Genomic DNA, 26,860 nt, shown 5'->3' on the forward strand with positions numbered 1-26,860 from the left:
TACCAGTAAGAATTTTTAAGACAATATTTCATTTAGCTCCACTAGTACTGAATTTGTGAATTTACTTATTTACGAATACTTCTATAAATCTAAATATATAATAAATCTTTATGAATCTCTGCCTCTATATTTTTAAATGAAACATCTAATCTCAGGTGATTATTTTAAGCTAATAAACACCCTGTCCATTGCCACCTTCTGTATTCGTATATTATTGACTGCCTCGTTGGTCTAGTAGCTTGATATAAGGCCGCAGACCCGGAGGTCCTGGGTTCCATTCCCAGGTCGGGCCAATAAAAAGTTATTGGGTTTTTCTGTCAGAAAAATTCTCAGTAGCAGCCCGGAAGTCTGGAAGTTGGAAGTGTGTACACTTCCGTGCTTTGGAAAGGACGTAAAGCCGTTGGTCCTGCGCCTGAACTCTTTCCGATCGTGTCAGATTGCCGTCCCATCGGATTATGAGAGTTAGGGAATAGAGAGTGCACTTGTGGTGCACTCTGCACCTGTGTTTGCGCACACACTTGTGCACTATAATATCTCCTGCGTAGTTGGCTAATCTCTTTTGAGATTGGCCGCCGTGGCCGAAATCGGTCTGGCGGACATTATTATTATTATTATTCGTATATTAATCTTAATCATCAATTTTGTTTATTTTAGATCCTCACGACCGTCATATGGGGATGATGCTATTAGCTAAGTGCAACTTAAACGAGAAGGGAAAATTTGCACTGTGAAATGCAATGAAATGCCACTTATTTCTCACAATTTTCTTGTTTGGAACATACGCAAACAATTTGTTAGATGTTGATATTGATGTATTTTTACACAAAGGGACCGCACACCACTTGTAAACTTTGGAATTCATTTTTAACCTTAGGAAATACGCAATACTTTTTCTGATTTTCTTCGTTGAGTATAGACACAATACAACGTGTACTGTCGTTTACTGTGGCGTGATGTCACGTGCAGGCGCCATGACACCTGCTGGTATTTTCGAGCGAAATTAAAAATAGGTAAATGAAAATGCAATTATTTGCGTAAACAGTTAGTTTATTACTGAAATAAAATTATTTTCAGTAATAGTAGACGTGTACCTACATTATAGAAAGTTATTTCAAAATCAGTCATCATGTCTATTCTCCGCAATAATCTGTACCCTGTAAAACCCCTTATGTCATTAAACAAGAAATAAAATTTAACTTATCACAATATTTGAATTACTTTTTTTAAACGTGAGAAGTCCAAAGGTTTATTTAATTCTTGGTTTTAGTTTGATTCCCTATTTAAACGTAAAATACATTTATTTTATGGAGTCTTCATAGATACACCTTACGAAGTGACAGTGTTCAGGAGTAAATACTCAAGCCCTATAAATACCCAGATACAATGTTTTATGGACTTTTTCTGTTTTCATAACCCAAATTATAGGAAAATATTTATGGTCTTGGACAAAAACCATTTGGACTATTTATATCTGTATTTTTTGAGGTAATAACAGCGTATTTTAGAGAAGTTTTTAAGAAAATCAATCTATTAAGTAAAGATTTGCTTTGTATCAGTCTCTCAAAATTAGAATATATGTACTTCTGCGTATAAATATTACTGCTGAATCTCGTATAAATGAGATGAGCAGTAATAGTTATTATTATCATACATTATAAGAACTAGATAGTTTGAACATATGTTTTCTATCGATTCAAGTAAGACACTTAACAGCTTATATCAATAATACAAATGTATCTTCAAAGTTAACTTAAAAATTACATATTATTTGGCATGTGACGATGCACAGCATCCGTGAGAGTGCGTTGTATACTTCCCTTTCCTGTTTCTGGTATTTAGTGTGGGGATGTGACGTCACGTTCGCTCCCCACCATTTGATTGGTCCCAGGGTGGCAGCTAGCCGTTTTGCTTTCATAGCTATAAATATATATAGTTCTTGAAGTGTTTTGAGGTTCTTTTAGTGATTATTTAAAAAAAAAACTGTGTTAACAAGTATTTGATCCAGTATAATTATGAGTAGAGAAAGTGAAGTGGAAAATGTGCACTTGGACCATATTAGGTTTGAGCAAGGCGCTGGCTGTAGTTACCGGTCTACACATTCGCCGGTCTTAAACCCGGCGTCTAAGAAAATAATACAACGAAGCGAGTCAAATTCATCTTCTTCTAATTCCTCTGATAGCGAGTCAGAGGGTAGACAAAGGAAACGGATGAAGTCTTCAAATCAACTCGAGGTTTTGACAAACAGGATCGGTGAGTTAACCAATATTTTATTGCAAAATATTTATCAACCCTCATCTTACACGCAAATGACTTCGAATAATTTATTGAGTTCGCTTCCTCCGGATAACAACCAAGCATCTCAACTACCTGCTCCTGCTCTAGAATCCGCAGCAGGTCTAGATTCAACATCTCTTTGTTTGAAACGGCCTACTGTCACAACTGGCACAGATGGCACGAACAATACTCTTTTGAATTTAGGATTAATTAATACATCAGTTAAAGAGCCCAAGGTGCCTTGGGCCGATCCCGAGCATGTAAGAATTCTTCAAAATTTACAGATTCGGAGATCTTTCATGGAAAGATGTACGTTATGTTGACCAATCTGACAACAAAGGTTCTCGATCGTTTCCAGACTCCACAGACATCGGAAATAACCGATCAAATAAAGGTGTTACTGGAGCAAAGAGTTCTGGAAGTGGTCAGTCATCATCACCCAGGGCCCAGCTTTCAGTCAAAAATATTTCTTGTCAAAAAGAACGATGGCTCAAACAGGCCAATTTTCAATCTGAAGCGGTTAAATCAGTATATTACACACAAACCATTCAGATTGATATCGCATTTCCAAATACCTCGATTTCTACAGAAGGGCGATTGGATGGTCAAGATCGATCTCTCGTCAGCCAACTTCCATGTGAGGATAAAAGAGTCTCATCGACGGTTCTTGCGACTAGTCTACAAACGACAGGTTCTTCAGATGACTTGTCTCCTGTTCGGTCTGTCATGCGCTCCAAAGAACTTCGCTGCATTGACCAACTGGGTAGCACAGCATTTGCGCAATCGAGGTTTGAGGGTGATCATTTATTTGGACGATTTCCTTATCGTAAATCAATCGGAAGTATACTTAGCAATAAGAAAACTCGAGTCACTGGGATGGACCATAAACTACGAGAAATCTGTAGTCAGACCAACTCAGGAAGTCGAATTCCTAGGAATTGTTTGGAACACCAAGTCAAATTTCAAATGGCTTCTCAGAAAAATGATGGAGAAGATATTGTCTATTGCAATTCGCCTGGTCCAGAAACAAATAATATCATTAAGAGAAACGCAAGCTATTTTGGGCTCGCTAAATTTTGCCAATTTTGTAGTTCCTCGAGGGAGATTGCATTGCCGACAACTGCAGCTACAGTCTCGGATACTAGCGAGAAGAAAGTCGATGAAAGAAATAAACTTCAAGGCAACAGCAATGAAGAATTTAGTATGGTGGATCAAAACCCTGAAGAAATCACGGCCACAAACAACGTTGCATTCGGATTCGATTCATCATTTTTTAACAACAGATGCTGCAGATTTTGGATGGGGAGCTCAAATGGACGACCAGACAGTGACTGGCAAGTGGAGACCAGACCAGATGCAATGGCATTGCAACCGCAAGGAAATGTTTGCTATAATATAAACGTTTTACATAACAATAAAACGGTTATTATGTGCCGAAAGAAAACACAGCATCGCATTATGAAGAAGCAGTGTCGACTCACCTTTATTGTTGTACTTACTCTCGTGTGTCTTAACTCAAATCCATAGATGTTCATCCTCTACCTTATTTGAAATATCTATGGTCTGTCACCGCAAGGCGGGAACCGGTCTGTCAAAGTTATTGGAGTATTCACCAGGAAGAGCATTCCTGCAATGCTGTGTTTTCTTTCGGCACATAATAACCGTTTTATTGTTATGTAAAACGTTTATATTATGTGCCTTGTAGAAAACACAGCATCGCATTATGAAGACGACGTGTTTGATATCTGCTGGTGACAACACACGCAATGTTGAATTAGACTTTAAACATTAAATTATTAATATGTTTAAACCATAGACCTAAGATAAAAAATTTAAAAAACTTAAGATTAGTCTAAAATTCTTTATTCTGTAAAAATAACTTCTATTATAAAAATGAATAATTAATTGCCATTCTCCTGCAATTGAAATTAAATTGACCAAACAGAAAAGTTCTTATTTATTTTATATACTTATTCTTTATTATTCTGCAATTTGAGATATATAAAAGAAAATATTTTATACACTATATTTAAACCAGAATGGGTTTAATAAAATGCAACAGAAAATAATAAAATAAATGAGTATTATACTGCAATTAGAAATAAAAAACAGAAGTATAAATTATAACATAATACGCCTCCGAGGCACAATGTAAACAAAATAACAAAAAATTTAATAAACTTAAATAATTGAAAATAATTTTAAATATTAATTATTAACAAACTAATCCTATTCTCTTAATATATAGTATTTATGAGATCAATATAATCACAATGAAGTCGTCACATTAAATTATTTTGAAGTTATCAAATAAATTATAGTCAAATTCGCGTTCCTGTGTATCAATCTCTCGGCAATAGTGCTTTCTTAGGGTATCAATAGCTTTCCAGTTACCTCTTTCTAAAATTTCTTCTACAGGTATATTTTCTAGCCAAGCTAGAGAAGCTACTGCTGATCGACATGAACCAGGTGAGGCATCAATTCCTGCATCCTTTAGAACAGAAAGCACCTATCCTCCTATTACAGTCCTAGAAGCTGGTTTTGGAATACCTCTTATTGTGATAAACAGATGATCTATATCTTCTGTCCGTCTACTTTCAGTGCATGAATTAAGAGACGTATCCATCGAACTGGACATAAATTAATTTCCTGATTAGGTAGAAGTCTCCAACCAGACTGTCGTCTGGATCCATTATCAGTTTTAGCTCCGAATACAGGCCAAAAACAAATCTCTTGCCCCTTGTCGATGAATTGATGTTTAGATAATCTTAATAATGTCAAATCATGTAATCTGCGCCCTGATGTTAAAAGTAAAATTGTTGCAGTTTTTCTTGCAATATTGAATAATGAGTCAGCCTTGGGGTCATTTTTAAGCCATTCTATTACTTGTCTAGCATCCCAAATTGGTGGTTTAAATGATGGTGGTTTAGAATTATTGATGGCCTTCAAAACTTGTTTCACCATAAAGTCAGAAGATATAGTACTTTGCCCACAAAATGTTGCCACTGCTGATTTATGAACCAACATAGTACCATATGCTAAACCTTCCTTTAAAAAAGTATCTGCAAGAAATTGAGCTACGTCTTCTGGTCTGGGTGACTTGGGGTCTAATCCACTAGCATTACACCAAGCTAACCATCTCTTAATAGCTGGTTCATATGTGTCAAGAGTAGATCGACGCCAACTCCTTTAATGAGGTCTCTTTCGGCCTGAGACCATGTGGCTATCTTGTCCGCCCACCCCCAATTTTCCAAACCTTCAGAACTAGCTGGTCTATCTGTGGAGGTGGACGCCCTGTTGTCAGATCCACGAAAACCTTGTGTAAGTTGGGCACTATCATGGGCTCGTCCAGAGCTCGTGCCTGAAGATCTGCCTTCCAAAAGGGTTGGTCCCAATCCGGGGCTACTAGTAGGTAGGTGCCTCTCGCCCTGTTCAGATGAGAAAGTACCCTTGGTATTAGATTTGGGGGAGGAAATAACCATCCCATCCGATAATCCCAGGCTCTTGAAAACGCGTCTGCGAACATCGCGGAACAGTCTCGTGAATCGAGAGTTACGTAATCTGGTACTATAGCCGACCTTTTTGAAGCAAAAATGTCTACGTCGGGTCTGCCCCATCTTCTGAAAATCTTTGAGGTAGCTAGAGGTAGTAGGTGCCACTCCAGTACTGGACGTCTCCTTGACATTCTGTCTGCTATGGAATTGTACCTGCCTGGAAGATACTGTGCTGACAGAACTATGTTCCATTTGTCTAGAAGAGTCAAGAGTTGGAATGTTAGAGACAGGAGACCTGTCGAGTGAGTCCCTCCTTCCTTGCGAATGTACGCAATGATCGTTTTGTTGTCCGTCTGTAAAAGAACATGCGAGTCTCTGAGACTCTTCGAGTGACCTCTCACTGCAGACAGCACTGCGAACATCTCTTTTTTGTTGCAATGCCACAGTCTCTGCTGAAGTACCCAGGAACCTGACATTGTCATTTGTCTGTCCAGGACTGCACCCCAACCGATGTCTGAAGCGTCGGTAGTCAAAAAATGGGATACGGGTATCGAGTGAATGGGGGTTGTTAGATAAACGGCTCCGAGCCACCACTGTAAATCCGTCATCGCCCTCCGCCGGAAGAATAAGTTTGTTTTTGGCAGATTGCGAGGGAATTGTCTTAAAAAGATCTGTAGGTGCCGACAGTGAAGTCTCCCCCTCGGTATCACGAAGCATGCAAAGTTCAACTTCCCTAGCAGGCATTGTAGTTGCCGTAGATTGCAAGCTTTCTTGGTTAACAGGTTTGTTAAGGCAGTAGAAATTGATGTCTGCTTCTTGGTCGGAAGAGACATGATATTCCGCTCTGTATCCCAATTTATGCCTAGAAAGTCCAGCGATCTCACTGGAGTCAACGTTGACTTCGTGTAATTGATTTTCCATCCTAGGGACTCCAAAAGCTCCACAACCTCCGCGGCCTGTATTGCCAACTTGGAAGGGTCCTGGTGTACCAAAAGAAAATCGTCTAGGTACACCACAACTCGCATCCCTCTCTTGCGTAGTCTCCGCGACCCAGCAAGTGACTGCTGAGAAAAGCCGGGGTGCTGATGCTAGGCCGAATGGCAGTGAGGTCATTTGAAGCATTTCCAGTTTGTAAAACAGGCGCAGAAATGGTCTCTAGGAGGCAGTAATAGGTAGATGGAAGTAAGCCTATGATATGTCGGCTTTTACCAACCAATCGTCTGGTTGAAGGAATTCTGGTATGGTGGCATGGCTGATAAGTTGAAAATGTTTTGTTTTCACAAATCTGTTTGGCTGGCGTAGGTCGAAGATGGGTCTGAAGCCACCATCTCTTTTCTTTACTGGAAATACCCGGGAGTCAAAGAAACTGGTCTTTTGGTTTTAAAATTCCAAGACTCTTTAACTCCTCGATTTGTAAAGTCATTTGTACAGACGGTTTTGTAGCATAACTTTGTGCTACTACTGTTGTAGGGTATACTAAGGGAGGTCTTTGAACAAAGGGTATCCGAGACCCCGATATTACTTTCAGAATAAAAGGTGTTGCTCCGAGCTCCTCCCACTTTTTCCTGAAATCTCTTAATTGCCCCCCTCAGAACCCCTGCTTGGCGTCACTCTCTCGATTGATCAAAGGTACGAAAGGAGGATTTTTTACCTCCTCCTTTACCTTTGCCTCTGGGCTTATACTCATTACCTTGATAATTAAGGTTCCTCCGAGGAGCCTCATATCTAGGTTTCTTTGGGACAGAGCTAGGAAATGAGTTTGGGGCTGAGTGAGAAGGGTTTTTCCTCTTAAATGATGTTGTTGAATTTTTTTCTGTTAACACAAGAGAATTTAACCATTGCTGCGGGCCACCGAAAATTCTGAATTAAAGTATTTAATCTAACTTGATCAAATAAACAAGTTTCTGAAGGAGGAATATTTCTAAGGGCAAGCTGTATGCACTTGTTAGGTACCTCTTTAATTAGCCTCTTCCTTCTAGTTTCTATACACTCAGCCCGCTTACCACATACAATTTGTAATATGTCCTCAGAGTTTTTTAAAAATGATGTTCCTTTACCAACTGCAGAGACAATCTTCTCTAAAAGAGGTGGCACAATTCATAATTTATTGCTAAGCTAGTAAAGCCAGGTGTGGCAGCAAAAGATTGTAATGACTTAGGAGTATCTAACATTACACCAGGTTGGTAAGCCAAAATTTTGTAGTAGCTTTAATTTGTCAACTCTCTCCGGATGAGCTGGTTTTATTAACTTCGTTGCATCAATATCAATCGCTACCTGGCCTAAATTAAGAAATATGTCCGTAGCCTGAGGAAGAATTAAAAATGACTCGTTTGAACACTGATTATTTGACACTTGTGATTGTTGTGATTGGTTATTATGAGAGCCGCCGAGACTGCATATATATGTTAGATAAAAATCCTACCTGATTGATAAGTGCTTCCAAGCGAGGGTCCTCTTTAGAATTTCTTCTTTTAAAAGAGGACCTTTCACTCTCCGTCAGAAAAGAACTTGCAGACGAATCTGAGTCCGACCCGTCTTCGTTAGTAATCACTACGTTCGGCTCGTTTTCGTTCATTTTATAAATTAAAACTTATTAAAAATTTCAAATCGTACACAACTTGGCGGCGAGTAACACACGCAATGACTTTGACAGACCGGTTCCCGCCTTGCGGTGACAGACCATAGATATTTCAAATAAGGTAGAGGATGAACATCTATGGATTCGGGTTAAGACACACGAGAGTAAGTACAACAATAAAGGTGAGTCGACACTGCTTCTTCATAATGCGATGCTGTGTTTTCTACAAGGCACATAATAGCAGCCATAAAGCATTTCAAATTAAAACTACGCGGCCGTCACCTGATTTTGCAGTCAGACAATCGAACAGTCGTCTCATATATTCAAAAAGAAGGCGAAACACGATCGATGGCTCTTCTCAACCAAACTTACCAACTTCTAAATTACCTAGACAAGTGGGATATCACGATGACAGCCAAATACATTCCTGGAAAATTCAACGACATCGCCGATCGTTTATCGAGGGGGAAACGAGCGTCCGTGGAGTTAGTTTATCAAAATTTTTGGCTTTTTTGAGCTTAGAAGAGAAATTGGCGTATCCGACTATTCTCTTGCATAAATCAGTGGTTCTAACTTTTGGAAAAGTTTTAAACAATGAAAATTTAAATTCACATTTCTTAGGCAAACATATTTTAAAAGCTATTTCTCTTTTTTTTATAGAATAGGAAGGTGGACGAGCATATGGGCCACCTGATGGTAAGTGGTCACCAAACGCCCTTAGACATTGGCATTGTAAGAAATGTCAACTTAGCTTATAGCCAATGCGCCACCAACCTTGGGAACTAAGATTTTATGTCCCTTGTGCCTGTAATTACACTGACTCACTCACCCTTCAAACCGGAACACAACAATATCAAATATTGCTGTTTTACGGTAGAATATCTGATGAGTGGGTGGTACCTACCCAGACGAGCTTGCAAATAGCCCTACCACCAGTAGGGCTTTGTGCAAGCTCTCTATATATCTTTCTAGCTCAAAGACCGTAAAACCTCCAATTTGGGATCCAACTGACTTGATTACCTGGATTCAGAATAATCCACCAGCCATTAATTCATTATTTGAAGCTTCACGTCGACTAGCATGCCTTTTGTTACTCGCATCTGGTAGACGAGTTCATGACCTTACGTTGTTAAAAATAGATTCATGTCATTACTTTGATTTTGGTGACTATATCGTTTTACATCCCATATTTGGCTCTAAGACTGATACAGCTACATACAGGCAATCAGGTTGGAAATTGTTGAGTCATTCTCTATAGTCAAACAATACTTATATTGCTGCTACTGCTACCTAATTAACTGGATATGAATTGACTTTCGCATAATGACCATAGGTCAAACTACAATGATTTGAAGTTAAGTTTATACATTTTTTTATGTTAAATAGTTCTATGTAAATATTTTTAAGCATTATATTACTTAATCTTAATCAGTTATATAATAATTGGTTTGCAAAAAAACTATTATAGGCGAACGGGTAACACTGCTTGAAGTTAAGTTAAAAGGAGTCGAATAGCGATAGCCGCGTTATAAAATGTACATGGCGATGTTAGGGATGTTGTGTCTAGTTCAGAATTTAGTGAATAGAAAAGGATCATTATTACCGTTCCTTTTGGGTTAATGGAGTATTCGTGTTAATTATAATTGTGAGTTAATTAGTGAAATAAAAAAAGTGACTTGTATATCTTTTGTTTTGCAAAAATGGATGTTAAAAACATATCAGAAATAAAAGATGGCGAATCAACGAGTGCTCTTGTGTTAGTAGAAGCGCCATCTATGTTGGAAGTGCCAAACCTCAAACTGGATGGAAGTGTAAAAAAAAAGAGAAGACGCGGCAAAACCAAACGGAAAATAATTAAACCCTTTTTAAAAATGCCTTGGCAAGAAAGAAGAATGATTGACAATACTAAGAGAAATAATCGATTTCGAAAAATCGTTTTATCTAAAACTCAAGCACCATTTAATAACAATCAATTTTTAATGGAAATTCATAAACCAGAACCAGAAAATAACTTCAACTTATTCAGAACCCCGTCTGCACGAACCCGAGATTCTAGTTTTAGTGTAGATTCTGAAGAAAATTATTTTTTTTCACTTCCAGAAGATGAAGAAGAATATTTAACAAAAGAATTTTCTAGTGTTTACGAAGACGCACAAAGTGAACGGTTATCAAACATGTCCAAAAATGAACTAGTTCAAGAATATCTTTTGCTTGAGGCTAAATATGATAATCTCATAAAAAGGAATGAGCGAAATAAAATGAAAGACTCCGAGGGAGACAAAGATATATCAAAAGCAGATAAAGACGTCTCAGTTACAGATAAAGATAGCATGTTGACTGATCGGGACACTTCGGGAACATCTGTAATGTCTGGTTCAATAGATGAGCCCTCAGTGTATGATATCATGCAGAGATTGAAGGAGCAAGATGAGCAAATTCGCGAGCTACAACTAGCGAATGAAAAATTACTATTAGAAAATAGCCATTTAAGACAAAGAAGTCAAGACTCAAGTGAAGATTCAGAAAGTGATAGCTCTTCGACTTCTGATAGTTGCAGCAGTTCAAGCTGCAGTTCAAGTCCCGAACATGAACCTGTTTTGGCAAATGGTGATGTTGCAGTTAATGAAAACAACACTATTAATGGAGAGCATCATGTGACTAATGGTGTACAACCAGCTCCTCTTGTCAATGGATTTCACAGTCCAAGTGATTAAAACTATAGTGAACAATGTATGATGTGTATGAAGTTGGACAAAGTAATATATGTTTTAGTCTTATGCTTAGGTATTTTTAATATACAACAAGACAAATAATTGTTCTCTTGCCTGTGGTGTATGTTTTTCTAAAGAATGTACTAATTCATGGATTAATTTTTAAGACTGTAACAATGTAACTGTGAGATCTCATCTTAGGCTTAATGGATCTTCTGTGATATCCATGTAGATATTTGTGTGGTAGTTTATCTGATCGGTTATAAGATTTGAAAAATATTTGAGCCCAAGTGTAAGAAATGGACAATATGTATTTTCAAGGAATTTTTTCCTAATGTGATACTGGGTGTGATATATTTTGATCACAATAACCAATTAAATAACAAAATAAACTCATCAAACTCAAGTAAAATAATTACCACAAAAATATATTTGTCTGTATATTAGTGAATAATAAAAATGTAACTGTATCAAACTGTTAGTATGCATGGTTGCACAATTATTATTTTTTTTAAATTTACTACTCACACATTTTTTTTCCTACATACTGTTAAAAAATGTCTGATCAAGATCAGGATCTCACTTTTATATTTATACAGTATAATGATATTAAAAATGTCATGGTACAGTGGTTATTTGGTCTAAAACTGTTATTATGTTTTACAAGTGATAAGTTAATTGTGTCAAGTACCAGTTTAAGATAGCAATTTAGTCTGACCGAGTAATTTATGTTTAGGTGTTTAATGTAATTTTAAACACAAATATGCTTACCCATAGTTGTTAATTATAAAATCTTAATATAAAACTATATCTAATATTTACTCTTTATATGTAAGCACAAAGTCTATTTCATTTTTTCTGAAGTTGTCACTTACCTTTCAATATCTGTACCTTGTGCCTGTAATTATACTGCGTTACTGATCCTTTAAACTGCAACAGTAATCGAAGTATTGATGTTTGGGAATGAACTGATGAGTGGGTAATAATTCTGATAAGCCTGCATAAACCATACTACCAGGTGCATATTACATTTATTTTTATAATGTGTGATAATTTTATTTAATAACTATTGCTTTTATATGTTGCAAGAATATGATAGTCTAGTTTATTGAATATAATATATAGAAATAGTTAACCAATATTTATGGACAGTGTAGGTAACATTAAAATTAATAAAAATAATTAAATTTTGGTTTTGATAGTTTGTAGAATGTAGATGATTTTCAAAGTATTCATATGTTATAAAATTACAAGACATTTGGATTGATAATAATATATTTATATCAAGACAGGATTATATGTTTTTAATACATGTAAGATAATATTTTTTTTTTATATACAGGCAAAATTATAAATATGTAGCATTATTATTTAAAAAGTGAGATACAATATGTCTATGTGATGACATTAAACATTTGAAACTGTATTAGAAAAGAGACACTATAAGTATAATATAAAAAAATGTGTAACATTGAAATGTAAATATTAAAACTGCATGCTTTTATTGAGTTAAAACTATTTGTAAATTAAAAATAAATACTTGTCATACCCTTATTTTCTTTTTGAAAAATATATCATGTTATATTTGTGGTTTTAAAGTAGGTTTAATTAAAGTAAGCCTTCCTGTTTAGTAAATCATGCTTAAAAAAATAGTTAATTATCTTTAAACTAAGTATAATCTGAAAATGTCCTCCAGACCAATGTCGGCCATTACGGCCAATCTCATGACAAAGAGATTAGTTAACTGCACAGGATATATTATAGTGGACAAGTGTGTGTGTGCAAGCACTGGTGAACTCTATTCCCTAGCTCTTATAATCTGATGGGATGGCAATCAGACTTGACCGGAAAGAGTTCAAGACACAGGAACAATGGCTTTACTTGCTCTCAGAGGCAGGAGAGTGTACAAACTTTTAACTTCCAGTCTCTGGGCTGCTTCTGAGAATTTTCAAGAGAAAAACCTAATAACTTTTCATTGGCCCAACCTGGGATTTGAACTCAGGACCTTGGGGCACAGACCCTTATATCTAGCAACTAGACCAATGAGGCAGTCATGATATGAGAATTTGATGTCATTTGATATGAACCATGATATTCAATATTACTTCAAACTCCTGAATAATATGCATACGAAGAATAGACTATAAAATTAACATGATAGTAACTTAGCACCAAGCATGCCTTTTGTTTGGCTAAACGTAATTAAGTGAGGTTACAAATATAATGGAATGCTACATTTTTTGTGTAAATTTTTTTACCTATTGATTTCGTAATGTAAAATTAACAAGACAATATTTTATTACAAGTAATTATTCAAAGCTGATATTTTTAAATTTGGTAACCTGTTAGTTTGTTTGATACTACCTGTATGTAACAGTGACTTTTAATGTGGCGATATAATTATTTACATCAAATGACAACATAAAAAAACACTAAACATTTATAATTTCAAATCTAAGGCTGAAAGTTTTAAAGTTGAAAACATTGCACTTAACCAACAAATTGCACTTAAAATATAACCATAAAAGAAATGTTTTTATAAAGCATTTATCTATCCTTGGTTCTAATTGTTATATACAATAAATTAATAGTCTGTAGATTATTGCTAAGCTTTTTTTTTAAGTTTAGGCTCTGGTGCATTTGGATTTGTACCCTTGTAAAATTGTTTTAATAATGCCATAGCTTCATCAGCCAATAAGTTTCCTCTTAATTTGTAATTATGTTCATAAAATTCACTTACATTTAACACTGTACTACCACCAAATCTGTCATTTGCACATCCGTAAACAACTTCTTTAACATTCAAATCATTCAAAGCTGCAGCACACATGATACATGGTTCAACAGTAACAAAGACAATTATATCTTTGAAATAATATTCATAATTAATGTTATTATTTCTGCAGTAATCTAAAACTAAATCTATACAATTTATTTCTGCATGCCTTGTCGGATTGTGGGTTATATTTACACTATTTCTAGACTCAGCAACAATGGTTCCGTTATAAGTGAAAACACATCCTACAGGAACTTCCTGTGCAGCTAGTGCTTCTGAAGCTAGTTCAAGAGCCCTTTTCATGAAGTTAACCATAGCTGTATCTGCATTATCCATTGTCACACTTGGTATAATGTATGAACTGTTAGTATTTTTAACTTATTGATTTAAAATAAAACACAGGCATTTAGATTTTAAGTTATACAGAATTGAATTTAAAAGCGTAAGCTTTTTGGACATGTTTTGACAATGACATTCCCTAATCCATAAGGGATCCCTAACAGTGTTCCCAACCTAAAGCCAGACAATTATCGTACCAGGGCCGTAAATTATCGTATATGGATCAAAATTACCGTACATTACGATAATGATTATAATACATAAAAAAATCAAAATAATATATTTTAAATCAGTGTTAATTATAATTTGAATTAGTAGAAAACTAAAAAAAAAAAGGAACACAGCAACACGAAACAAAATATACGCAATATATACGCGAAGTATTGTAATGATCAAATTCAAAATGATAGTAACTGCCAACACTCCGCATCAAATCAAAATATCGATATTGATCGCCAATTGACAGACAGCATTTTTCGTAGACAGAGAAACAAGAAGAAATAGACCAAGAGGCCGTGAAACCGCGATTGAGTCAGAGATAGTTTGTCAATCATCAATGTGTGCGTAAAATGTTGCCATATTAACTGAATTCCCTGTTTTGGGAAATTAATAATTTTCAGGATTTAACTAAAACAAAATAAGATTATTAAATTTTACTTTTTAATATTTATTAAACATTTTTTTTATTGAAATATTTTTTTGTTTTCCAACTACACCCAAAAACCGTTGCATTGTTTGTTTTTATTTCCGTTATCAATAGTACTTCAGCATCTTTATTGGATTAACTGGATTAACATTCTCCTCAGATGTTGAAATCTAAAACACACAATTAAATTATTCAAATTCAAAGGTTGTCCATTGCCATACAACGCGGAAATGCGGCCTACATTATGGACAGCTTTGCGTCGGGTGAGAATCGGGAGGGACTATTTTAAAATTTGACTAAAATAATAAAAATTAATAATGTAAATTTAAATCAAATCCTATGTAATGATCATGATTTCTGTAATGTATTAAATCACATTTAAACCGGAATTGTATAAATATTGCTTTATATCAATATATAACTATAAATTAAAACTAATAAAAACGGTATATATAAATTAAATTATTAATAAAGAATAGTTACCATATATATTTCTATGTTAACCTCTTGACTCGGAATCTAATATTGTTATAAATTCATGAAGAATGTTAAGTAATGTTGTCATTCGGAAATGATAAATAGGAGAACGAATAAATTAAAATAACATATTTATATATAACAGAGCTATTATTGGACTCCGTATTTATTTGTTTACATTATCGACGAGTTGATATTTTTTATCGAAAATAAAGACATTTTTTTAGCTGACGCTGGCAGCACTTACATGATAAATAATTATAGGTTATGAATGATAAAAACTGGAAAATCCTATTATCTTTAGGATTTTAATGCAATATAAGGTTCCGTCATGCTATGGCATAAATAAACATCACTGAGAAACTATAATTAGGGACAAAATAGTCGTACTTACGCGTGAAAACACACGCCGGCAATTTTCTTCTTGACATCGCTTTAACATGAAATAATAGGACATTGCACCATTGTATAATAACCTTCGATATTATATAAGGATTGTTTCTCGGCATTTTCACTGAATTAGAATCGTTTTCTAACATAAAAATAAGCGAAAATTGAACAAAAAACACAATGAACGCACCAACTGTCAAGTTTGTTTCGCTACTTAAGTAGCGAAACAAACACCAAAACTGGTTACGCGATAAGGGACAAAAGATTTGATAATTCTATCTCTGTCTAAACCATTTGTAACGTAATTTTCGTTCTCTTTCTTGTGTAAGTGAGAAGGAAATCGTCATTGCGTCTATAAGTTTCTCTGTCTATATAGATGGCGCTAACAGTAAAAACAATTGAAATTGTTATTGATTACTGTAATAATCTAATTTTGCATCATAATGAAAAATTATCGTACAATCTGCGTACGATAGTAGTGTACCATCGTATACAATAGAAAGTGGCACTTGTACAGTGTGTTACCAAAACAAAATTTTAGAAAATACCTAAAATTTACCCGACTTATATTAAAACATTTATTTTTGAAATCAATTTATTTTAATTATTGGACGTATAAAAGCATTTAATTGGAAATGTTAAAGATAAACACTGTTTAGTTTCATTTTTTAATAATTGATAAACTATGCCGCAAACATCGCGAAGACTAGCACTTCAGGCGAAGACGAAAACACTTCGCCCTCCTACCGGTAACCTTAGGCTAAGTTAATCAATCACGCGAACATGGACGACACACACGTTTTTATTTTAAATGAGCTGATCGCTGACCTACTTCGCCACGGCAAGTATGAGGACGACACTGACTGACATGAGTCACTAAGTCGACAAGATTGCCAAAAAGAGATCTATAATCGATGTGCTTGACGATTCTTTTTTTTTTTTTTTATAGAATAGGAAGGCGGACGAGCATATGGGCCACCTGATGGTAAGTGGTCACCAACGCTCTTAGACATTGGCATTGTAAGAAATGTCAACCATCGCTTACATATCCAATGCGCCACCAACCTTGGGAACTAAGATTTTATGTCCCTTGTGCCTGTAATTACACTGGCTCACTCACCCTTCAAACCGGAACACAACAATATCAAGTATTGCTGTTTTGCGGTAGAATATCTGATGAGTGGGTGGTACCTACCCAGACGAGCTTGCACAAAGCCCTACCACCAGTATTTATTTTAATACATTTTAATGCACAAGATAGCAAACAAACTCTTTACCAGGAATTTCATAGGCTGAAAGTAGTTCGACGCACGGCTCAAATTACCCAACTAAATTACTGGTAATATTGATTTTGAAAAGATTGCAAGGAAGTCCGTCGACGATTACAACGACCTAATTCGCGATGCAATAGCCAGCAACACTAGAGAGATTCCAATTCAGGATTCATAGTACAGTAAGTAGTAACAGTAACAGCATGTTAATGTCCCACTGTTCGGCTAAGGCCTCCTCTCCTTTTTGAGAAGGTTTAGGCTTATTCGCTGCTCCAATGCGGATTGGTAGAATACACATGTGGCAGAATTTCAATGAAATTAGACACATGCAGGTTTCCTCATGATGTTTTCGTTCACCGCAAAGTACGAGATGAGTCATAAACACAAATTAAGCACATGAAAATTCAATGGTGCTTGTCCGGGTTTGAATCTACGATCATCGGTTAAGATTCACGCGTTCTAACAACTAGGCCATCTCGGCATAGGGTTCATAACCGTACGATAATTATCGTACAATTACGATAATTTCATAACGATGTACGATGGTACACTACTATCGTACGATAATTTCCATTATGATGCAAAATTTGATAATTACACTAATAAATAACAATTACAATTGTTTTTACTGTCATTGCCGCCGCTCATATCCTTTTATTGGTTGCTACTGTCTGTCAATCACCGATCTCGGTTTGATGTGGATATTTGGCGTATATATTGCGTACTTTTGGGTTCTCGATTTTTTTTAGTTTATTGCTGATTTCAACTATATATTGTTGTGATTTTGTTTAATATTATTGTATGTTATAATCATTATCGTGATGTACGATTTTGCTCAATGTACGATAATTTTACGGACCTTTATACGATAATTGTCTAGCTTTAGGTTGTGAACACTGTTCTACTTCGTCTGGAGCAGTGAGTCTCAACCATTGTACCGCGGCACTTTAGTGTGCCGCGAAATTGTAGTGTGTTTTAGATATCTATTTATGTTAATATTATTAAATAATATGATTTAGGCACTTTAGTGTGCCGCGAAATTGTAGTGTGTTTTAGATATCTATTTATGTTAATATTATTAAATAATATGATTTAGGCACTTTAGTGTGCCGCGAAATTGTAGTGTGTTTTAGATATCTATTTATGTTAATATTATTAAATAATATGATTTAGGCACTTTAGTGTGCCGCGAAATTGTAGTGTGTTTTAGATATCTATTTATGTTAATATTATTAAATAATATGATTTAGGCACTTTAGTGTGTCGCGAAATTGTAGTGTGTTTTAGATATCTATTTATGTTAATATTATTAAATAATATGATTTAAAAAGAAAAATCCTTTTAAAAGTCTTAATAAGTCTTAAATCCATAAAATTTGATTAGGTTCGTTAATCTATTTTACGCAGTGTGTATGGTTAAGTAAATAGTTTCTAAGCTTCTATTTTTCTTTGCGTGCCGCCAAATTTTGAAATCGGTAAAAGTGTGCCACTGGTCTACAGGGTTGCTGGGTACACCTGAGGTACATAAAATTTATAACGCGTGAAAATATCGCGTCCGTACCGTAACCGTAACAGCCTGTGAATGTCCCACTGCTGGGCTAAAGGCCTCCTCTCCTCTTTTTGAGGAGAAGGTTTGGAGCTTATTCCACCACGCTGCTCCAATGCGTTGTTAGAATACACATGTGGCAGAATTTCAGTGAAATTAGACACATGCAGGTTTCCTCACAATGTTTTCCTTCACCGTAAAGCACGAGATGAATTATAATCACAAATTAAGCACATGAAAATTCAGTGGTGTTTGCCCGGGTTTGAATCTACGATCGTCGGTTAAGATTCACGCGCTCTTACCACAGGGCCATCTCGGCTTTTTTACCACTATCGCGTCAAGTAAGATCAATCCAGTTGATACGTTCACCAAGTCAACGTTTAGTTTATCTCATAAATGACAACACAAGCAGATTGGACTTTACTCAATTTCAATCAAAAAATAAATAGAGGTGTTTAACAATAAATACAGCGGTTTCTGCTAACTGGCTGGGGAATGGTACCCTTTTTGCGTAAATCGTTTTGCTGCTTAAATCTGATAGCGTTGTAGTCGTAAAGCAAGGAGCCTATATACGATGTACTACGCGAACATAAATCTCTAGTATTTAAGCTCCTGTACAATCTAATTTATTGACCAGTTCCTTGACCAGCTGTGTATGACTTACCTAAATGTGTGTACCTGTAATGAATGCGTTTCGTAACTAATACGAGCGACAAACAGTACCAGGCCAATTTGTCCTGGATTTAGGCTACCAGTTTATTAAATACTCAAATTCCAGTGAATTTAAAATTATTATTGGTAATTACACAGTGTTTAGGCAGGACTATGAATTTATATTCCATTATTATAAAAAGAAACATTATTGTTGTTTGTGTTTCTAACACAGATATAAGTACACACAATTTTTTTTTAAACAAGTTGTCCTATTTACACAATTATTATAACTATTATTATACTCTGAATGAGCCACAGAGTAATTATTAACATAGATCAATACCATTAAAAAAATTAACTTATATTATACATAAGAAAGTGAATATGCTGTTTTCAAATCTACAATACTATATAACTTAAATATATAAATAAAAATATAATATATTAACCATAACTATTACTTAACCAATGAAATTTTTTAAATTGATTAATCTACTTTTTGTAATATTTTAAAAGATCATGGACTTTTAGCTGATCCAATGCCTTTTGATCCCAATTATTATTGTTTACGGTTCTAGGACTTGGATGTGATAAGTAAAGTACCTGAAAAAAAAAATGATTATAATATATTTAAAAAAAAAAAATTCAAAATATGGAGTATATAAAGTTACCCTCAATAAAATTTACCTTGATATTATTACATGGCATATATTTTTTTAAAGCTTTTTGAGCTCTGGTTTCACAGAATTTTCCTATTGCTACCACAATTTCAACTTCATACAGTTTCAATACTTTGACAAAAATTGGATCACAAATATTATAGAGGGCTTCCATTTCTGATACCTGAAATATTAATAAAATTGCTTAAAGTTTTAAAATATATTTACAATATTAAAAAAGTGTAATACCTTAAAATCTCCTGGTGTGAGATTGCAACCATTGTTTTTCATCCATTGTTGATTCATATAGTTATAAACAAAACTTGTTTCAAAAAATATCTCTGGTGTTCCACAAATATTTTTTAGAAGTCCCCAAAACCTTTTTCCACTTACCTGTAATTTATTTATTTTCATAAAAAATTAAAGATATATAACTTGATAAGATAGTTAAAATAACTTACCTCAGTCCGGGTACAAGCAAAGCCATTGATAGGACGTTCTCTAATTTCATTACATGGCTTACTTACAGGACCTTTTATTCCTAACCAATCTCGTACTGATGAAATTTCACCAAATGGCACCTGTATAAATATTTAATTATTTATATTATAATATTAAACATGCAAAACTATTAAATATAAATAAATACCTACACCAGTTTGGGACATTCCCCAAGGTCCAGGGTTCATGCCAAAATACATTATACTTTTTTTTGTGTTACAGTATTTTCGAACATACATTTCAAAAGTTTGTCTGGCGTATATAGTTGGATTATAAACGCATTTTACAGCGGTCGGTAAAGTAAATCCACAAAGCGATTCATTGAGTTCATCTATGATTTCAAGATATTCTTCGGAAATATGGTTCGTTTTTTCTGAATTAAGCTCTTCTGTTTCAGCAGAAAAAAATGACGATTTTACTTCCAAAGCCATTATTTAAAATTAATCGACTATTGTTTATGTATTAAGTTCGAAGTGTGAAGTTCATGGTTCGAAATTCAAAACAATTAAATACGACTTAGTCTATTAATTTTAATTTAATATTATTTAACAAGTACAGAATCTTGTAAAAAAATATATTATTTGAATTTTGAATACAGTTATATTTTCTTAATGACATATATAGATTAAGTTTTAAATTTGAATTTAAAGATTGTTAAATTTACGCCAATGACATGCCAATGACGTATGAAATTGTGAATGACGAACGCATTTATTATTTATTTTGTCTAGTGTCAGTGGTGCCAACTCCTACTGAACATTCCCCCTAGAACCAACTTCAAATTCCCCTTAATATCGATTAAAAACCCTAAATTTTTTGTTGTACACTCGGTTTGGAGGTAATTTCAAATACAAATTTAAAATACGTTCAAGTAGTATAAAATAGCTGTCGTATTTATGCGGGTGCATTTTACACATTTACGTACATTATTTAATGACCTAATAATATTAATGATGATAACAAAAAAAATTAAGCAATTTTTATATTTCATTCAATGACCAGAAATCGAAGCCCGGGTCTCCTATTTGTACTTGTGTTGTATAAACAATATATTATAGTTTTTTGATATTTCAGTTATAGTCACGCTTGGAGTTTATATTTGGTTTAGTTTGTTGGTTGCGTTCGAGGCTTAATATAAATTGTATAATCCTACGTTTTTTTAAAGAAAATAAATCTTGAAGACCCTCTAAAAAATCCCCCTAAATAAATGTACTCCCTAAAAAACCCCTGGACATCTTGATTCCCCCAAAATTTGGGGGGGAAACCCCCAAGTTGGCACCACTGTCTAGTATTTAGAATATATTGATGTTGAACGCCATTTTTTGAGTTTTGGGAAATAGATTAATATGATTAAGATGATTACTAAAAATCGATTTTCAAGATGACTTGAAATGATATAATAATATTTTTATATCTAAATATTTAATTCGCTAAGGTTTTATATGATGATATATTTCTCTGTTTTTTTTTACAATATTCCTATTATATTAAATGTTTAATATTATTGTTTGTTGTTGATATTGTTTTAAATATATTTCTTATAAATAAGAGAGAAATAATAACAGTATCTTAATTTTTTTCACAGTTTTGTTATTCGTTTATCATTTTATCGAATATTTTTTAGATCGACTTTTGCTGTCAGAATCGTTATGACATACAATTTTATAGCGTGTTTAAATCATGCTACAATCTGAGGCGTTACTTTCATCATTATTTAAAGACCCTTTGTCTGTTAAATCAATATTATTTAAATTACAAAAATATCCACCTTTATCTTTTAATTTGGTATGAAATTTGTTTTCAAGAATATTAACTAAGTGAAACATCTTTAAATATGTAATATATCTTATAATACTTTAACAGCCCTGTCAAATAATTATACCGAGAATTATTGTATAGTTTACTGTAGTAATACTTAGGAAAGAATTTTCTGCGCCAGGAACAAAATTTGTGTTTGTTGACAAGAGCAAATAATTAATTACTACCCTTCTTTATTTTTACGAATTTGAATTAACTGAACTAAATTAGCTATAACTTAAGATGACTATGCATTAAGATAACATTTATTTTTGCAAAAACAAAGAATAGCGTTTTACAGCGAATCATATGTTGAGCTATGTTTAACAGCAAAATTATTTACTTAACGCTGATAAATAAATTTGTTGATGCTAGTAACACTGAACTCGGAAAGTATGAATGAAGATGAAACTGATAGAATGTGATGTCTTGTACATTTTTTTTTAAATAAAGATTGTTTTTTTATTTTTCCAAAAAAAAAGTTAGGGGAGGTATTGAGATGACATTAGGAGGAAATTCTCACGCGTGTCTGGCAACTTGATTTTAAGTCAACTGTCAACAATGTTATTGACAATTGGCATACTTTATGACACGAAATAAAAGTAATAAATAACATTAGGCAATAGGTATGATTAACTGTTTTATTAGCATTATTTTAAATAATACCTTTATTATGAGTGACTATATTGTATTACAAATCATTGGCGGTACAATATCTAGAAATTTAATGATCTTAATTTAGTACTACTTACTAATATTTATCTATTAGAAGTATTTTAAACGCAACAAACAATAATATTCTGTAATATGTACCTATACTTTGAATGAGCAAAATTAATGTAATAAATATTTTATTGCATATGCGGTTTGGAATGTCGTTTGGGACGCGACTGTTGTACCTTGGAAGTGGTGATGTAGGTTTATTTATTTAATTATTCTTTAACTTGTATTGTAAGTAAAAGTAAGTGAATATATTTTTCAATATAAATATGGTTTCTCTGGGCGAAGATCTTATCCGTAATTTGACGGTAAAAAGTTGTACGCCTATTGTGTTTCGAAAATTCGTTAATGATTGGCCTATGTGTGGATGGAGTCAGGAAAAATGGATATCAGTATTTGGCAATAAGGAAATACCATTTCGTTGCTTGAGAAAAAATGTTGTTAGTGATGAACCATGTTGGGAGAGATGCTGTAAGATAAGGAACATGACATTCAAGAATTTTGTTGAAAATTCTATGACCAGCGATGAGTGGATGTACTTTGATTACAAATACCTTCATCAGTGGTTTAGTGGAGATAGTGAACTAAGTAAGGTAAGATTATAGCTATTTTAACATATTTATCATTTAAAAATAAGTAGCACAAGTAAGTATGTAGTATACCATGATTTAATTTATTTTTATAGGAAATATCATGGAAACAGTTTGGGTATCCCGATAAAGGGGCATCTGAATCAACCCTCTGGGTTGGCAGCAAAGGGGCTCACACACCAGCTCACCAAGACACCTACGGTTATAACATTGTTGCACAAGTATATGGAAAGTAAGTGTTAAGTTAAAATAACAATGATATAATAATTTGATGTTACAGTTAAAGATGAATTTTTCAATAACTCTCTTAAATTAAAAATTGAAATACAGTGGAATCTCAAATCAAAGTCGAATTTAGTATTGAGTAAATGAGATTTCACTGTAGTATAAAACAAACATTTTTACTTATTATAACTGAGGAATTTTCTATATGTTTTGGAAAGCTTCCCATTATCATTATGATCTTATGAGTATTGTATGTTTTAGGAAGAGGTGGATTCTTTTTCCTCCTGAAACAGGTGGTCTTAAACCCACGAGGGTACCATATGAAGAATCCAGTGTTTACAGTGAATTAAACTTCTACTGCCCTAGTAATTTGGATGTTTTTAATGGTAATTTTCTATGGTAATGTTTGTTGGAAAAGCCTACTTGAATAAAGTTTATTTTGGTTTTTAATTTTATGTAAACTCTGAGTACATACACTTTATAAAACTTATAATATTTTAGGCTTAACCGGGGGACGTATGGTTGAACTGGCTGCAGGAGATGCACTGTTAGTGCCCAGAGGCTGGTGGCACTATGTGCAAAACATTGATCCTTTAAATATTACTTTTAATATTTGGTTGCCACATGTAAATATTTTTTACAGAATTACTATAATGTGTAACAATGTTTTTTTTTTGCTTACTAAACTTTGTAAAAAAAAATACCAGCACGTTATGTATATAGTTCTGATTTTTTTTAATTTTTACTTATTGCGAGTTTTATTTTTTAAAGGAAAAAGACAGTTCATCACATGTATCGGAAGCTCTGATTAAAATATTTGTTGCTCAAATATGCAAGGATCTTCCTCAGGAGACTGCAAGACTATTGGTCAATCCTAATGAGGTGAGTTGACTTTTATAAAAAAATAAAATTATTTATAAGCTCTATATACCTAACTAGAGTAACAACATTTTAATAATCTATAAGTACTAATATTATAAATGCAAAAGTAACTCTGTCTGTTATGCTTTCATGGCTAAATTATTTATTTATTAAGGATCTCCAGCAAAGGATACACAGATGCGAGTACATTACATCGTGGAATAATATTTTAAAATATGTGTGCTCCTTCAATTAAAGGAGACCACAGCAAGCACATAAATAATGACTAAACAGAAATTAAAAAAAAAATTAATAATAAATAAATTATACCACATTAGGTAATAATTATTTTTTCATATATTAATGACTAAAGTCTAGTGATTGTAATTAAAAATTTAACCAGGTATATACATATAAAATAAATTATTTCAATAAACAAATAATGATACACCAAAGAAACCTATGACACATCTGTAGGGATTTGCTATTTAAAGAAAAAAAAAGTATTTAATATGTTAACCTATTAATATCTCATTGCTTTAAGAATCAATTATATTTTACTGATCATAACACATGTTTTATTGAAGTGTCTTGAACAATTTCCTCAATAAAACAGGACATGCATCGTGCACGTAGTTAAACTTGTCATATCCTATTATTCATACTCATTATTCATTGAGTCATGCACATCTCGTCTCAGGGCTATGCTAATAATACTTATGCTGATCTTATACCTGAGAATTTTAATGATCTATTAACATTGCCAAAATAACTATCAATTTGGCAGACACTAGACTAATAACATTAGTTTTATTTGTCCGTATATATATGCTATATATAATATTTTTTTGATGATTCGAAGATTGGTTTTGATTATTGTAAAGAGGGATATGATGGCATAATATGCAGTGAATAAAATGCACACGCCATTCGAACAAATTGTTGCTGTTGTGTTGAAAAATTAATTGCGTGACTATTAAGATCTGTCGGATGTGCCTACAGTCCAAGTGATTGAACAAAGTGTTCTTGGTATCATAATTTTATCATTCAACTAAATTCCGAAAATCAGACTGATATACGGTACGGTAAAAATTGTTAACATTTTTGGAAATTCGGTCGGGAAAAGTTAGACGATATGCTAAAAATTTTCGATATTGAAATTTCGGGTTCAAGATAATAAATTGATATGATACATTTATTTTTATTTACTATTGGTTTGATACAGTTTTTGCTGTAGTACTATGAAAGTTTTGGTCGTGGGATCTCGTGCTATTAATGCAATTTCCGGCACAATGGACATAATATATAAGGACATTGATGGATAGAGGTGAAGACGACGAAAATTCAATTTCAAAAATATTCGTACCGAAATTTATTTGATATTTTTTTATATCTTATTGATGATATTTATGACTATTGACCGATACTATTAAAAAAAATTTTTTTCAGGATGATATTTCGGACACACCATTAGCAGTATTATTCTTGCAATTAGAATCTGTCGTGAATACATATTTGGATAAGAAGCGTAAAGCGCGCCGAGTGAAACGACAGCGGACGCGGGATGACCCTCCAAGTTCCGACGTAGAAGAAGCTGATCTCAAACGTATATTAGAAAATCAAACGAATAATATTCAATTCGTTCCGGCTATAACGAGCAATGATATCATCGAAATAATAAAAGGTAATTTAAAAGAATACATCGCTGAAGATAAAGCGCATGACGAGGACGAAGTAGAGGGCGCCACGAGCAATCTATGTCTAACAAAGGCTGTGATTGATGCGTTCAGCCAAAGTAACGTCATTGATCTCGTTAAGCAGAATCTCTTTGTTAAGTTAGGCTAGTATTTGCGTTAAAAGCGCCATATGTTTGTTATAACGCCATATCTATGTGACGCATAGCAAAATGATTAAATTATATTTCTTAGAATTTCTAAATAAGGTATATATAAACAAGGTGTTTATTTGCTTACTAGAGAATATTTGTTACATTATTTGTTTTTGTTTATATTGTTATATTTCCAAATTTATATTTTTCTTGTCTTTGGATGTTATTTATTAGATTTCATCGGTGATATAATGTGCCTTAAAAATAATAACTTACTTTAAATCTTCTATAATACTGTTTTATTTGAAGTTTATGTATGTATTCACGATTTTTCATTTATGATTAGACTTTGATCTACAGACTAATAAGGAAACAGCGTTTGTCATTGGTTTACTACTTACTTACTTTTATTTATGTAACAGTTTTCTACTGAAAATGTCAGAGATAAACACAAAATAAAATTGTGAACGCACCATCATTTTCTTTTTATTTCAATCAAATAGAAACATTATTTATGAGAGCGT

The 26,860-nt window shown here is 33.5% G+C and overlaps 4 protein-coding genes across 4 annotated transcripts; 2 read left to right on the forward strand and 2 right to left on the reverse strand.

The window, feature by feature from the left end:
• Positions 1-9,882: 9,882 nt before the first annotated feature.
• Positions 9,883-12,234, forward strand: LOC126775998 (uncharacterized). Its single transcript, XM_050498246.1, has one exon. The coding sequence runs from the start codon at positions 10,047-10,049 to the stop codon at positions 11,058-11,060; it is 1,014 nt and encodes a 337-aa protein (XP_050354203.1). The 5' UTR covers positions 9,883-10,046; the 3' UTR covers positions 11,061-12,234.
• Positions 12,235-12,414: 180 nt separating this feature from the next.
• On the reverse strand, positions 12,415-14,292 carry LOC126776034 (tRNA-specific adenosine deaminase 2). The gene has a single exon (XM_050498290.1). The coding sequence runs from the start codon at positions 14,167-14,169 to the stop codon at positions 13,663-13,665; it is 507 nt and encodes a 168-aa protein (XP_050354247.1). The 5' UTR covers positions 14,170-14,292; the 3' UTR covers positions 12,415-13,662.
• A 5,329-nt stretch (positions 14,293-19,621) lies between these two features.
• Positions 19,622-20,820, reverse strand: LOC126776014 (single-strand selective monofunctional uracil DNA glycosylase). Its single transcript, XM_050498265.1, has 5 exons — positions 20,468-20,820; positions 20,276-20,395; positions 20,064-20,207; positions 19,843-19,998; positions 19,622-19,758 (listed from the first exon to the last, which is right to left on the reverse strand). The coding sequence occupies exons 1-5, from the start codon at positions 20,744-20,746 to the stop codon at positions 19,648-19,650; spliced, it is 810 nt and encodes a 269-aa protein (XP_050354222.1). The 5' UTR covers positions 20,747-20,820; the 3' UTR covers positions 19,622-19,647.
• Positions 20,821-22,716: 1,896 nt separating this feature from the next.
• Positions 22,717-26,814, forward strand: LOC126775984 (HSPB1-associated protein 1). The gene is made up of 6 exons (XM_050498228.1): positions 22,717-23,425; positions 23,518-23,654; positions 23,909-24,033; positions 24,149-24,273; positions 24,419-24,529; positions 25,958-26,814. The coding sequence occupies exons 1-6, from the start codon at positions 23,102-23,104 to the stop codon at positions 26,351-26,353; spliced, it is 1,218 nt and encodes a 405-aa protein (XP_050354185.1). The 5' UTR covers positions 22,717-23,101; the 3' UTR covers positions 26,354-26,814.
• Positions 26,815-26,860: the final 46 nt, after the last annotated feature.

Source organism: Nymphalis io, chromosome 19 (assembly GCF_905147045.1).
Source record: "Nymphalis io chromosome 19, ilAglIoxx1.1, whole genome shotgun sequence".
In the NCBI taxonomy this organism is placed as follows: Eukaryota; Metazoa; Arthropoda; class Insecta; order Lepidoptera; family Nymphalidae; genus Nymphalis; species Nymphalis io.

Coding starts and splice junctions, on each gene's coding strand:
- LOC126775998 (XM_050498246.1), top strand. CDS start 10,047: ATGGATGTTAAAAACATATCAGAAATAAAAGATGGCGAATCAACGAGT.
- LOC126775984 (XM_050498228.1), top strand. CDS start 23,102: ATGGTTTCTCTGGGCGAAGATCTTATCCGTAATTTGACGGTAAAAAGT. Junction 23,426..23,517: donor GAGATAGTGAACTAAGTAAG/GTAAGATTATAG, acceptor TTATTTTTATAG/GAAATATCATGGAAACAGTT. Junction 24,034..24,148: donor TAATTTGGATGTTTTTAATG/GTAATTTTCTAT, acceptor ATAATATTTTAG/GCTTAACCGGGGGACGTATG.
- LOC126776014 (XM_050498265.1), bottom strand. CDS start 20,746: ATGGCTTTGGAAGTAAAATCGTCATTTTTTTCTGCTGAAACAGAAGAG. Junction 20,396..20,467: donor GGGGAATGTCCCAAACTGGT/GTAGGTATTTAT, acceptor ATATTTATACAG/GTGCCATTTGGTGAAATTTC. Junction 19,999..20,063: donor TCACACCAGGAGATTTTAAG/GTATTACACTTT, acceptor TTAATATTTCAG/GTATCAGAAATGGAAGCCCT.
- LOC126776034 (XM_050498290.1), bottom strand. CDS start 14,169: ATGGATAATGCAGATACAGCTATGGTTAACTTCATGAAAAGGGCTCTT.